Source organism: Pelodiscus sinensis, chromosome 4, assembly GCF_052426305.1.
Source record: "Pelodiscus sinensis isolate ZL-2025 chromosome 4, ASM5242630v1, whole genome shotgun sequence".
Taxonomy (NCBI): domain Eukaryota; kingdom Metazoa; phylum Chordata; order Testudines; family Trionychidae; genus Pelodiscus; species Pelodiscus sinensis.
In genome coordinates this window covers 104543174-104555356 of record NC_143055.1, presented here as the reverse complement: position 1 = coordinate 104555356, position 12183 = coordinate 104543174, and the positions used below count along the sequence as shown (strand labels likewise).

Sequence of the window (12183 nt, the reverse complement as noted above, 5' to 3'; positions counted from 1 at the left end):
GGGAAGTGCTTTGGAATGTAATATAAATATAGAATGGTTTGATCATTAACTCTACTGTCTACTAAGTAAAGTATTTTGAAGTGCCTTGAAGATACTTTCAATATAGTACAAACATTTGTTGCTTTCCCAGACACACACACCCACACACACACCCACACACACCCACCACCCAGCAACACACCTCCGAAAGAAAGAAAGAAAGAAAGAAAGAAAGAAAGAAAGAAAGAAAGAAAGAAAAAGAAATGCTCATGCTGAAATTTGCCATTCTAAGAAAAGATCAGCAAAGTAAAAACCAACGACAAAACATGACAGTTGAAAGCCCAACTTCTGTGTTGTGGAAAGAAGTAGTAAAACATTTGTTTGAATGTTTTCTGTGTGTCTGGTCATCTCTTTTTTGATTAGCAACATAGATCCACAAGGAATAGCAAATAACACAATTGATCAATAAGTGAATAGGAAAGAAGAGCTTTTTATTATCCACAGTAGGGAAAAACTACCTTCATTCTATGGTCAAGACCTTATGTTATTTTGTAGGTGCGCAAGGTTAGAGTAACGTTACACGTTTGTTTGCCAAAAGTTGTTAAAATCAGAAGTTCTCTGAGGAGACCAATAATATAGCACTGAAGAAATTCATTCCCTAACTAGGAGTGTTTCCATTTATAGAGCGGCTTCACACCTTTGCACATAGCTGCACACTATGGAAATGTCAACGTGGCAACGCTTCTGCTCAACCGAGGAGCTGCGGTAGACTTCACAGCCCGGGTATGGATTAATTTTTTTTTCTTACATGGGATGGTCGATGGATGTGGGAGTGTATCTTTGCTTAAAATTCCCAATCAAAAGTGGAATGGAAAGCAAAGTGCTGAGGAGATTTCAGCATAGAACCAAAGGTTACTTTGTAACCGGGAATTAGCTGCAAAGTTCACAAGGAATGTGCTGAGTTGCCTTGAGGGGACATAGCTGCACACTATGGAAATGTCAAAGTAATAAGCCCCCTTCAAGGTATCCAGAATGCAAACACTCTCATTTTGTGCCAACTAATTTAAGAGTCTGTGCCACAGTCAGGCATACTACAGAAACATGTATTATTCATTGATTTTTCCCTGTCTCCTGAATTTTTATGATTTACCAGTATAAGTTTATTTACCTTTCCATAATATTATTGTATTGGAACAAATCAATAAATTAAAAATATGCTGCGAATATATAAAACAGAATAGAGGTTCTGATTAACTGAAAGCCACCTTTGCATGAAAAACCACAACCATTATAAGACTAATTAATATAGTTTATTAGCTATTTTACATCACTTAACTGATTAACATGTGCATTGCTATAGCTGTTACTATTGGATAAGAAATTTTTTGTTTCATTTTTCATTCCCAGAATCTTGTTGAATTGCTTTATGAAGAACTGCCTTTCTGAAGGATTTCATGTTCACACAGTCAACATAATCCTCACTAATATTCACTTTTATTTTCCCCAAGAGTTTTCCACCTGATGTGCTGGCAAGGGCATCCTTGTTGAAAATTAAATATTAAATACCATCTTTCAGACTAATTAGAGCCTGTTTTTTGACACTGATTTCTGTTATACTAATGAGCTTCCTTTGTATCCGAGCCCCCATGCTTTGTATGTTGTGCGTGTGTTGCAGTGATTTAAATACATAAGTATGCTGTGAATGTTGACCAATTTGGGCTCTGATGTATGTTTTGTCCTACTGTGTGACTGTGATGTTCAGATCAAGATACATGTCTATAAGAAAACCAAAATGCCAAAAGGTCTGAATCTCAAATAACATGTGTGCCTAGCTCTGAAGCTCAGAGAGTTGCTTATCTTCTGTACTGTATTGATGTTCCTCTTTTTGTGATCCAAATACAAAGGCATCACCATTATACATTTTCAAGTCCATCATGCTTTTTGTTTGTTCTTTTCATGGTGTAGAATGGAATCACCCCACTGCATGTGGCTTCCAAAAGGGGAAACACAAACATGGTGAAGCTTTTGTTGGATCGCGGAGGGCAGATCGATGCCAAAACCAGGGTGAGTGTTTCTGTCCCGGAATATTGTGTTATCACTTCTTGGTTTTGGGGAGGTTTTTAAGCTGGAGGCTTGGAAAGGCAACATTCATAGATAAGAGAGATTGTCTGTCTTGTCTTTCCTTCTGAAAGTGAGAAGTTAGATGTGCAGCTCTTGTATATCAAAGGAGAAAAAAATGATCAGCTGAACACAATCCCAAAATATTGAACATTTTCCCTTCGCAAATGACACTGAAGCCCGTTTTTGATATTGCGGATCAGACTTTCAGACTCCTTAAAACTATTCCATGCAGCTATTTGCACTTGCAGAATCTTTGTTTTATGTTTGTAAGGAGACAACCTGGGTGAGGAAACTTTTTGTTTGTTTGGACAAGCTTCTGTTGGTGAGAGTGTGTGTCATCCAGCGCAGTAAATGGTCCAATAACAATTGGGTGGATGAAACTAGATGATCTCTGCCCTCTTGAATGAACTTTCACAGAAGAATAAGACGACAAAAACACCCTATCACAACAAAGCAAGCATTTCATGTCTGACCTGTCAGTCCTCATCCCCAAAGAAAACCTGCGTAACACTTTCAAAAGATGAGCTTAAATTCATAGTGCTAGACACTGAAAATCACAGATTGAACAGACGACAAGGAATCCTGTAGCACCTTATAGACTAACAGATGTATTGGAGCATAAGCTTTCGTGGGCAAAGACCCACTTTGTCAGATACATGCATCTGATGAAGTGGGTCTTTGCCCACGAAAACTTATGCTCCAATACATCTGTTAGTCTATAAGATGCTACAGGACTCCATGTCGCTTTTGCAGATCCAGACTAACAGGGCTACCCCTCTGATAGATTGAACAGAGACACTGGATTTATTACAGCAATTTATTATGCACTAATAAGCCTTGCCTCCAGCTGCCTTCCCTCCCTCCCTTCCCCCCTATGACTGCAGGGGTGTTAATAGGCCACTTTACTTTAATTGGTCCCTTAAAATATGTGCTAACTACTTATGCTAAACAATCTGTTTAACTAGTATTTACCTGGGACATTCTGAAGTACAGGTCCCAGACCTGAATAAGAGCCCTGTCTCCCTCATCCGTAGAAGCTGCTCCTATAAAAGAGGGGTAGCCGTGTTAGTCTGTAACGGAAAAACTTAAAAAAGGAAGATGATGTCTGTTTGGATCTTTCCTATAAAATATAGAACCTCATCTACCTTCTGTTCCTAATATCCTGGGATCAACATAGCAATCCAGTACCTCTGTGTTTGTAGACAGTTATTCACCCTAAGGCTAGGATTGTAAGCCCTTAGTTATGATTTAATAAAAGGCACTGGTGGACACAGGATACCTCATTGGTTCATTTTGCAGTCTACCCACATTGTCAGGGCTGGCCTTACCAGGAGGCGAACTGAGACGGCTGCCTTAGGTACCAGACTGCGGGGGGGCACCACTAGGATCCAGAGTGTAGAAAATTGTGTCTGCTGTTGGTGCATATGTATTCTCTCTGCTCTAGATGCACAGAGATGGTGGAGTGCTATGCTGGAGGAAGGAGGGAACAAGAGACATAACAGGCAGGCAGGAGAGAAGGTGACATAGGGGTGTCCTTTGAGCTCCCTGCTTCAGGGGCCAAAATGTTGTGGGCCAGCCCTGCAGATTATGTGGCACCTAGAATAGCTTCTGTGGGGCTGCTATACTTCTCTTCCTCTCCAGGTGGACAAGGGGGAGGTGGGATAGGCTGAGGAATGGTTTGAAGTGTTGCCTCGGCTCCCAAGATGCTAGCCAGCATAGCGGAATTAGCATTAGAGAAGCAAATAATTTATAGTTGGTCTGTACCAGGTTGCTTTCTCACGAAGCAGGGATGAATCAGAGCAATAAACATGACTCTAAATCACAGTTTCCTTCCTGATTCATTCCTATGGCTATATTCTGCTCCTTTGTTGATTGGAGTCACCTGTATGAAATCTAACAAACATACATATGAGTTTGTGTGTGCGCAATGGTATTTTATTTATATTGCATTTTTTGAATCATTTCTGAAGATGTTTCTCCTTGTGCAGACTGGATCACTCCTTTCTCTCACAAGTCACTTCTTGGAATAATTGATCTGTTTTTAAAGAGCTGTTTGTTTTCAAGCCTTGATCCACTTAGTTATTAATCTTAGTCACATCCATAATTTAAAAAACTGGTTCATACTGTAGTGTTCAAACACAGCTGTGGGTTTTGAAACTGTAGCAGTTAAGGATGTTTGAATTCGGATTTTGGTCTGATGTGTTATAAATAAAGGAGATATTTGCCTTCAGGTCCAGGGTTGGATTTCAAAGAGCATCTGAAAATTTAGAGGGTATTTGGATACTGAGATCTGGCTTGGGTCTGTCTCACCAGCAGTGTGATAGTGTGGAAAATCTGAGAAAGTGGCAGTGATGATACCTTTGAAAACCTGTATAATCCTAATCATCTCTCTTGTTTATAGTGCATAATGCTCACATTAAACAGCTCTTGAGATTGACTCAACCCTTCTTCATTTTGGCTGTTTCAGCTTTTTACTGCTTCATGCTACAAAAGCTGTAGAGGTGCTCTCTTAATTGAATGATTATATGATTAATATTTGATTTGTGATGCTGTAAGGAAGAGAAATACAATAATCTCTTTTTAATTACACCTTATATGGGAAAAGGCTGCCTTTTGTGTAAGTGGGCACTAATTCACAAAAGGCCAAATTCTCAAAAATAGTAAAATATGCAAATGCAGAAACAAACCGCTAACTATGCCTTGCACACAAGATAATCATATACATGCACAATTTTGGCAGTTGCATGCAGATGCCCCCTTTTGTGCATGCAATTTTAGTTTTGAATTAAAGTTACAAATGCCTGGACGTTTTGTGTTCAAAATGTAGGAGTCTGTTTTGAAAAGTTGGCCGAATAAAGAAAAGTATAAAGACACTTCTGATTCTCTTTGAGAGTTGTATCTCTTATTTTGGTGGACTCAGAGTACAGTCCCACCAGCCAGATCAAAGCATAAAACTAAACCAAATTATAGGAACAGGAGCACATAGTTTGTTCCAAAATATCTAATTTTAGGAGACTTTGTCTAAGTTCATCACCCCTCTTCAGGTAGGCAGCTTGGCTGAAAGTTGTTAGCTGTCAAAAAACAACAAACAAACAAAAACCAGAACCTGCGAAGTATCACAAAATACACATTCTTTGACTTGCACAGACTCAAGAGCTTCTTCTTGCTTTAATATTCGACATTCTCTCTACTAAAAGACATACTGTTGAGGGCAGCTTTGTGCACTTGACAGTGTGGGAGATTCCAGAGGTTTGATTTTTGTCTAATCCTGTCTCACTGTGATGATGTTCTCATGCCAGCATTTTATATAGTCTTGGTGTCTTTTTCTTTTCCCTTTGCTTTATCCACATGCCTTGTGCTTTGCTATGGCTGTGAGTGTGCATGGTAATGAAGAGGTAGGTTGTGTGTTGCATGCCATGCATACATGTGTTTTGCATTTTAGAGGAAGGACTTCTGCCTCCTACTTGGTACTAACATACTTGTCTATCCATACTTTCCTTTTTATTTCTCCTGAGGAAAGATTATCTTTCTCTAGCAATGTAGGGTAAAAATGGGATGAAACAAAACGAAATACACATCAGGATATTTCATCTATACTTTGGCAACTCTGACCTTTAAACTTGATTTCTTTGTCACATTGAAAACAACACTTTGGCCCAGAAAGCATTCATTGATGATGTTCTTTTTTATTTTTAACCCTCTTCACTATGTGGCACTTGATGATGCATATATCAAGACAATGAACCATTATTAATGCATTTTAAATTAGTCTTAAGAACTCTATGCACTGCTCAACAGACACATTGTAATTATCTCATTAGAGGTTTTTATATTAGGAAATGTTCTCTAGGATTGTTCCCTCTGGAAGCTATTTCACTTTCTGTCTTAAATAAATAAACAACCCATAGCTCTCAAAAATAGTAAATTATGGGTGCACATTCACAGCTCTGTAGTTAAATTTGCACTAGCCTAACTATTTAAAGCAGGAATTAAATCTCCTACTTTTGTATATCTAGGATGACCAGATAGAAAAATCAGGATGGGGGTGAGGGGTAATAGGCAACTACATACGGAACCCCTTCTCCCTCCCTTTCCCCCCTCCCCCAAATATTGGGACTGCCCTTATAAAATCGGGACATCTGGTAATTCTATATGCATGATCTAATATAATGTGTCCTATCCAAGCTTAAGAATTTCTAGAATTGAGAACCATCTGAGTGTTTGTGAGTAAATTTTTCTGGTTACATGTATAAGATAACTAATTATGGTTAAGATTTTGGCACGGTGTGGGGAAGTTATTAAAATTCACAGGCTGGACGTGGGCAATAAACCATAAATCATGGAAGCCAGAGTCTTGTGACATGGGGCTGCCAGCTGGAGCCGTGCCAGCTGGGGTTGAAGCTGAAGCAGAAGTCACAAAGGCCTGTTAAAGTCACAGGATCAGTAACTTTGCATGACTAAATTGTATCCTTAGTTATACTCAGTTAAAAACAATCCCTGTCTGAATTTTGTAGTGAGTCTTGTCATTTTCCACATCTCTCTACAAAATAAATTCTTAAAAATGTGTTCTGGATACTTAACCCACTTACAGATAATTCCAAAATTTAAAATATAGTCTACTTGCAAAGCTTACTAATATGAATATTTTAGTTAATTAACATAATTAGTCATAAGCATTTCTCTTTAGATCATGATGTTGGTCATGATATTTGTTATTTAAAGTTTCAGATCATAAAACTTCTTGTATGACTATAATGTTACATGGCAGGATTTATTCTCTCTGAAACCTGAGATGACTAATGAATGCAATGACATTAATTTGTCACCTAAAATTTTAGATGACAAAGTTTTAGATAACAAAACATGGTATAATGAAAAGATATAGTGCTATCTTAATATTGGTTTTAGAAATGGTGCTATAGATGATGGGTTATTCTTGGATCTTGTGGGCATGCAATCACTATCTAAAAGTCCATGGCAATGCAAACGTAGGATTATAAAGCGTGTCATGTGATCAGGGAGGCGAAGGAAAGAGGCTGATGGCAACGCTTACTTATTTCCAAACTTGTTGGTATACAAAGACTTCCTAACCTTTCCCTCAATGACAATTTACAGGGGAAATGATCCTAGCACTAAACAGGGGGCAATACTTGACATACCAGTATATTTATATTAAAATTCATTTCCCTGATACTCACTTTGGAGATCTACAAACAATATATTTACTATAGGTTGAACCTATCTAGTCCAGCACGCTGTGGTCTGGCAACATGATTTTAATTAGCCAGATGTCCACTTATCATAAGTATGGCCAAGTTTCTCACGGCCCCATAAAATTTTACAGCCACCTATCTCAATTCTCAGTGTTTTAGAGCTAAATAATAGCACAGTTTATCCCTAAATGTCTTCTAAGAGTCCAATAAGCAGTGTTGGTAATGCTGCTTGACAGTATTGACATCCCGTGTTTTGGCAAATTCTCTGGTTCGGTCAGGTCCTGAGAGTACCAGACTAGAGAGATTCAGCTTGTACAATGAAATGTTACTGTCTTGCCAGTAAAGACACTAGTAAGACTGGTTAGAGTTGACTAGGAAATGGCTGCCCCATACTGAATAGTTTAAAGGGTTCCATTTTTTTTCCTATCTCTAATTGCGGTGAAAAGTCAAAATCTTGAAAGTTTTCATGAACTTAAAGAACGATTATTTTTCAAGTCAATCGCCAAAACATTTTGTTTAATGGTTCATTTTTATTTTGACCTCTTCAAAATGAAGCCATTTCAAACAGGAAAATATTTTTGTTTGTTTTGAAAATATTGATACAAAACATAAAATCATAGAACACTAGAACTGGAAGGGACCTCAAGAGATCATCGAGTCCAGTCCCCTGCCCTCATGGTCTGTCCCCGTTAGATGTCTATCTAACCTGCTCTTAAATATCTCCAGAGCTGGAGATTCCACAACCTCCCTAGACAACTTATTCTAGGAAGTTTTTCCTAATGTCCAACCTAAACCTCCCTTGATTCAGGTTTAGGTTGGACATTTAAACAGTTTCTACACTTTTTTCCTATACTCTTTTTTTCAAAGTCAGGACATTTATAGAAGCCAAGTCCAGTTCACGAAAAGCACTAGTGCAGATATTTTTAGGGAGAATGGATGTTTTGTAATTTTCCTGTTATTTATTAAAGGATATTATAACATGAGGGATTGGTTACAGAACACCAAGAATAACAGGTTATTGTGTCTGTATACAGGCAGTCCCCGAGTTACGCGGATCCGACTTATATCGGATCCGCAGTTACGAATGGGGTTTGCTGCCCATCTCCCTGGTCTGCTGGAGACCAGCAGACCAGGGAGACGGGAAGCAAAGCCTCTGAGGATGCTGGCAGCGGGACAGCCGTGGCACATCTGGGCTGTCCGCTGCCTGCGTGCTCCGCGGCTTTGCTCCACGTCTCCCCAGACCAGGAAGATGGGGAGCAAATCCAGGGAGCACGCGGGCAGCGGACAGCCCAGATGCGCCGCAGCTGTCCCGCTGCCGGCATGCTCCACGGCTTTGTTCCCCGTCTCCCTGGTCTGCTGGTCACCAGCAGACCAGGGAGACGCGGAGCAAAGCCGCGGAGGACCTGGGCAGCGGGACTGCGGTGCGTCTCGGTCCCCCGCCCGCGTCTCCCTGGTCTGCTGGGGAGGGGGGGGGCGCAGCTAGTACGCCCCCCCCCCAGCAGTCTAGGCTTTTCTCCGGATGCCTGGGGCAGAGCAGCTGGGGTGCTGGTGGATTCGTCCAGTAGCGCCGAGGAGCGGCGCTACTGGAGCAACCCAGCAGCACCCCAGCTGCTCTGCCCCAGGCGTCCCCAAGTCAGCCGCTGCTGAAACTGACCAGCGCTGAGTACAGGAAGCCCCAGGCAGAGTTGCTCTGCCCCGGGCTTCCTGGAATCAGCCGCTGATCAGTTTCAGCAGCAGCTGACTTGGGGACGACTGGGGTTCTTAAGTTGAATCTGTATGTAAGTCAGAACTGGCGTCCAGATTCAGCCTATTGAAACTGATCAGAGGCTGATTCCAAGAAGCCCGGGGCTGAGCAACTCTGCCTCGGGCTTCCTGTAGTCAGCCGCTGGTCAGTTTCAGCAGCGGCTGAATCTGTATGCCAGTTCCGACTTACATACAGATTCAACTTAAGAACAAACCTACAGTCCCTATCTTGTACGTAACCCGGGGACTGCCTGTACACTATTTACCTTTTAATACAATGTTATTCACACAGATTTGATGGTATTCCCTTATTCATACTGCATTATAGCAATATTCTAATGAGGATGGAAAAGCAAGCTTTGATCAAATGCTAGCCCAATTACTTTAGCTTTAGTTGCAGGCTCATTTGGGTGGAGACAGTGTTCTTGTGTGTGTGAGTGGACAGCACCTGCCACACTGTGGGCACTCCAAAATAAAAATAAATAGTAATAATTCCACTTCATGTGAACTGACCAAAATCATAAATATTGGATTAGTCTCATTAAACTAAGTTCCTCAGCCCAGTGTCCTTGATACTGAAGAAGTGGTGCTCATTAACAATGACAGTCTCTCTACTAAACTATGCCACCACCTTTATTTCGTATTTTCTGTGCTCTGGGTTTCCCACTTTAGAGTCACCTTTGTGTAATAGGGAGGCTACCAAAACTTCTGGGACTTGCAATTTAGTATCAAAGATAGCAGGGGTCTTATGATGGAGAAGAATGTTATCATGGGACTCAGTATCTAAATATGGGGTGAGAAGGTAGAAGAGATTATGGTAGACTGAGAGCACTTTAAATGAGAGGAAAAATTGCTGTAACCCATTTGAGTTGGAGGGGGATCATGGAAGGAAAAGAGTCTGCGATGGAGCTGGGATAATTGACAGGCAGGTTACAGAGAGCTATAAACCTGTGAAGAAAGCAGGAGGAAAGAAGACTCCACAAGGCTGAAGAAAACGTGAAAAGAACTTGTACAATTTGAATTTAGAGTGAACAATTTTATGACTGTCATTTACACTTTCCTGGGTTCCTTTCAGTCATAATAATATTTCCTTTTATAGGCTTAGAGCGTTCTAATAGGTGGGAAAATGTTTTTTTACCAAAACAGGATTATAATGAATTTCCTATCATAAATCCATTCTGATGGGATCTCAGCACAATTGCTTTCCACTATATTAAGTGAATGAAGGGTTTTCCACTGTGACACTTTCTCCCAATATAATCCCAAACAGTGTTACATCAATGAGTGGCTGTGGCTGTTGCCATTTTTAAAACAGTGACAAACTGTGAATATGTGACATCAGTTGATGATGATGATGATTTTATTTAAAGATCTTCTTAGTGTATTTAATTAATTTATTGAAGAAGAAAAAATAACATTATTTAAGATTAAAAGTTTCATAGCTATTGACAGCATATAACAAATAATATTTTGATATAATTCTGTGATTATTTAGGCAAACCCAGTTAAGACATCTTCCTTTATCTTTTAGAGTTGTGGTTTGAAGAGCATTGTTGATTGTTTTTAATGAGATGAGGATTGACTGTAACAAATAGAATAACTGGTTTGCAGCCAGAAAGGACAAAGTTTAAGCAAATTAGCTGTCCTATACAAAGCATAAGAAATGACAATGCAAAATATTTAATAAAACTTTCAAAGAACAGAATAATCTGTTTAACGCAAAGTAAATTTAGGAGAATTTTGAATTATTTAATTCACAGCAATGAGTTAAATTTATTGTGGAATTAATAATAAATGTGAATAAGGTGTCTGATGCCTTATAAATAGCTGTACCTAATATTTACTCCTCCAATCTGGATTAGCACTTAATTTTAATACCGCAAGAGATCGACTGATTAATGAAAGGAAACCTATACCAATGTACTAAAGTGGAAATCTTGAGACTCCATGCTGTTGATCCATAGTATGTTTTTGCTGCTGTTCGTTAGATTACATTTTAGTGTAGAATATGGATAGTGGGCCTAATCCTGTGAGGACCTGAGTTTTTGAAACTCTTTGAATTTAAAAAAAAAGGCTGCTCTGCAATTGATAGTATTAAGCTTTAGTATGTACCTTTGTAATGCTAATAGGATTTGTTGATTTCCAAAATAATTTAGCTGGTAAAATGTTTTGGATTACCCATAATGATTTTTTTGTTTAATTTACTGCGTACAGATATATTCCCTTATCTGGCAAGGAGAATGCATAAAGAGTTTCTGATGCTTCACATACAGTTATTAAAAAAATTAAAAGAGAAATCTGGATTAGAGCTTTAACTAGTGTAAATCAGCATAGTTCATTGACACAGCCTAATTTACAGCTGCTGAAGACATCACCCTTTTTGTTGTTATGAAAGTCTATTCATCTACCACAGGTTTTTGGTATTTTCCTCCTCTCTTTTTTACTATGTAGACATTTGTGAGAGCCTAAACTTGTTGTTGGAGGAATTTGTCTATTCTTCCTGCTTCTTTCTCATTTGGAGCATGATATAGCAATATGCCTCCTAGAATGCTGAGGTTTTAGAGGCCTAAGGCATTCAACACCTAGCAAGATTGTGCCCTTCAAGATACAGACCTGAATTTTCAAATGAATGTTCTAAATATGCCAAATTTCCCTCTGCAAGTCTTCTGTTTCAGGCAAACAATGACATATGCAACACTCAACTATGAATTCACCCATATGTAAATGAGAGTTTTGTTGGTTCAGTTCAGAAGACTCCTAATTTGGCCCACAGTATTCACCTAAGATCAACACTTCATATACAAGATGAAGTGTGCTCTACCTCTTTTTAAAAATATCACTCCCCCATGATTTCCTATTTGAATGCTTTGTAGTCAGAATTTCTCATTTCCATCTTGCTGTTGAGTTGGAATAGACTATTTTAATAACTGTGAAATGACAGAATAATTTATCATAGTGAGCATGCCGTGAAAAGCTAATGCAAGTGATTCAAAATTCGTTTACAGGTTAAAGAACAGGCAGCCATATCAGTGAAAGAGAAGGAGGGCTCTCTGAAGTTTATTTTCAGTTTGACAGCCAATTAAAAAGGAATGACATTTTGAAATTTTGTGGCATTTAGACTGATATG

At 39.2% G+C, this 12183-nt stretch overlaps 1 protein-coding gene across 35 annotated transcripts in view; it reads left to right on the top strand.

Annotated features, from left to right (window-relative positions):
- The window catches only part of ANK2 (ankyrin 2), a 592965-nt gene that overhangs the window by 452411 nt on the left and 128371 nt on the right, over nucleotides 1-12183 (top strand). For all 35 annotated transcript variants that reach the window (XM_075929759.2, XM_075929766.2, XM_075929765.2 and 32 more), the window contains 2 exons: nucleotides 664-762; nucleotides 1945-2043. In XM_075929759.2, the coding sequence (XP_075785874.2) occupies nucleotides 664-762; nucleotides 1945-2043 (198 nt within the window). The remainder of the gene's footprint in view (nucleotides 1-663; nucleotides 763-1944; nucleotides 2044-12183) is intronic.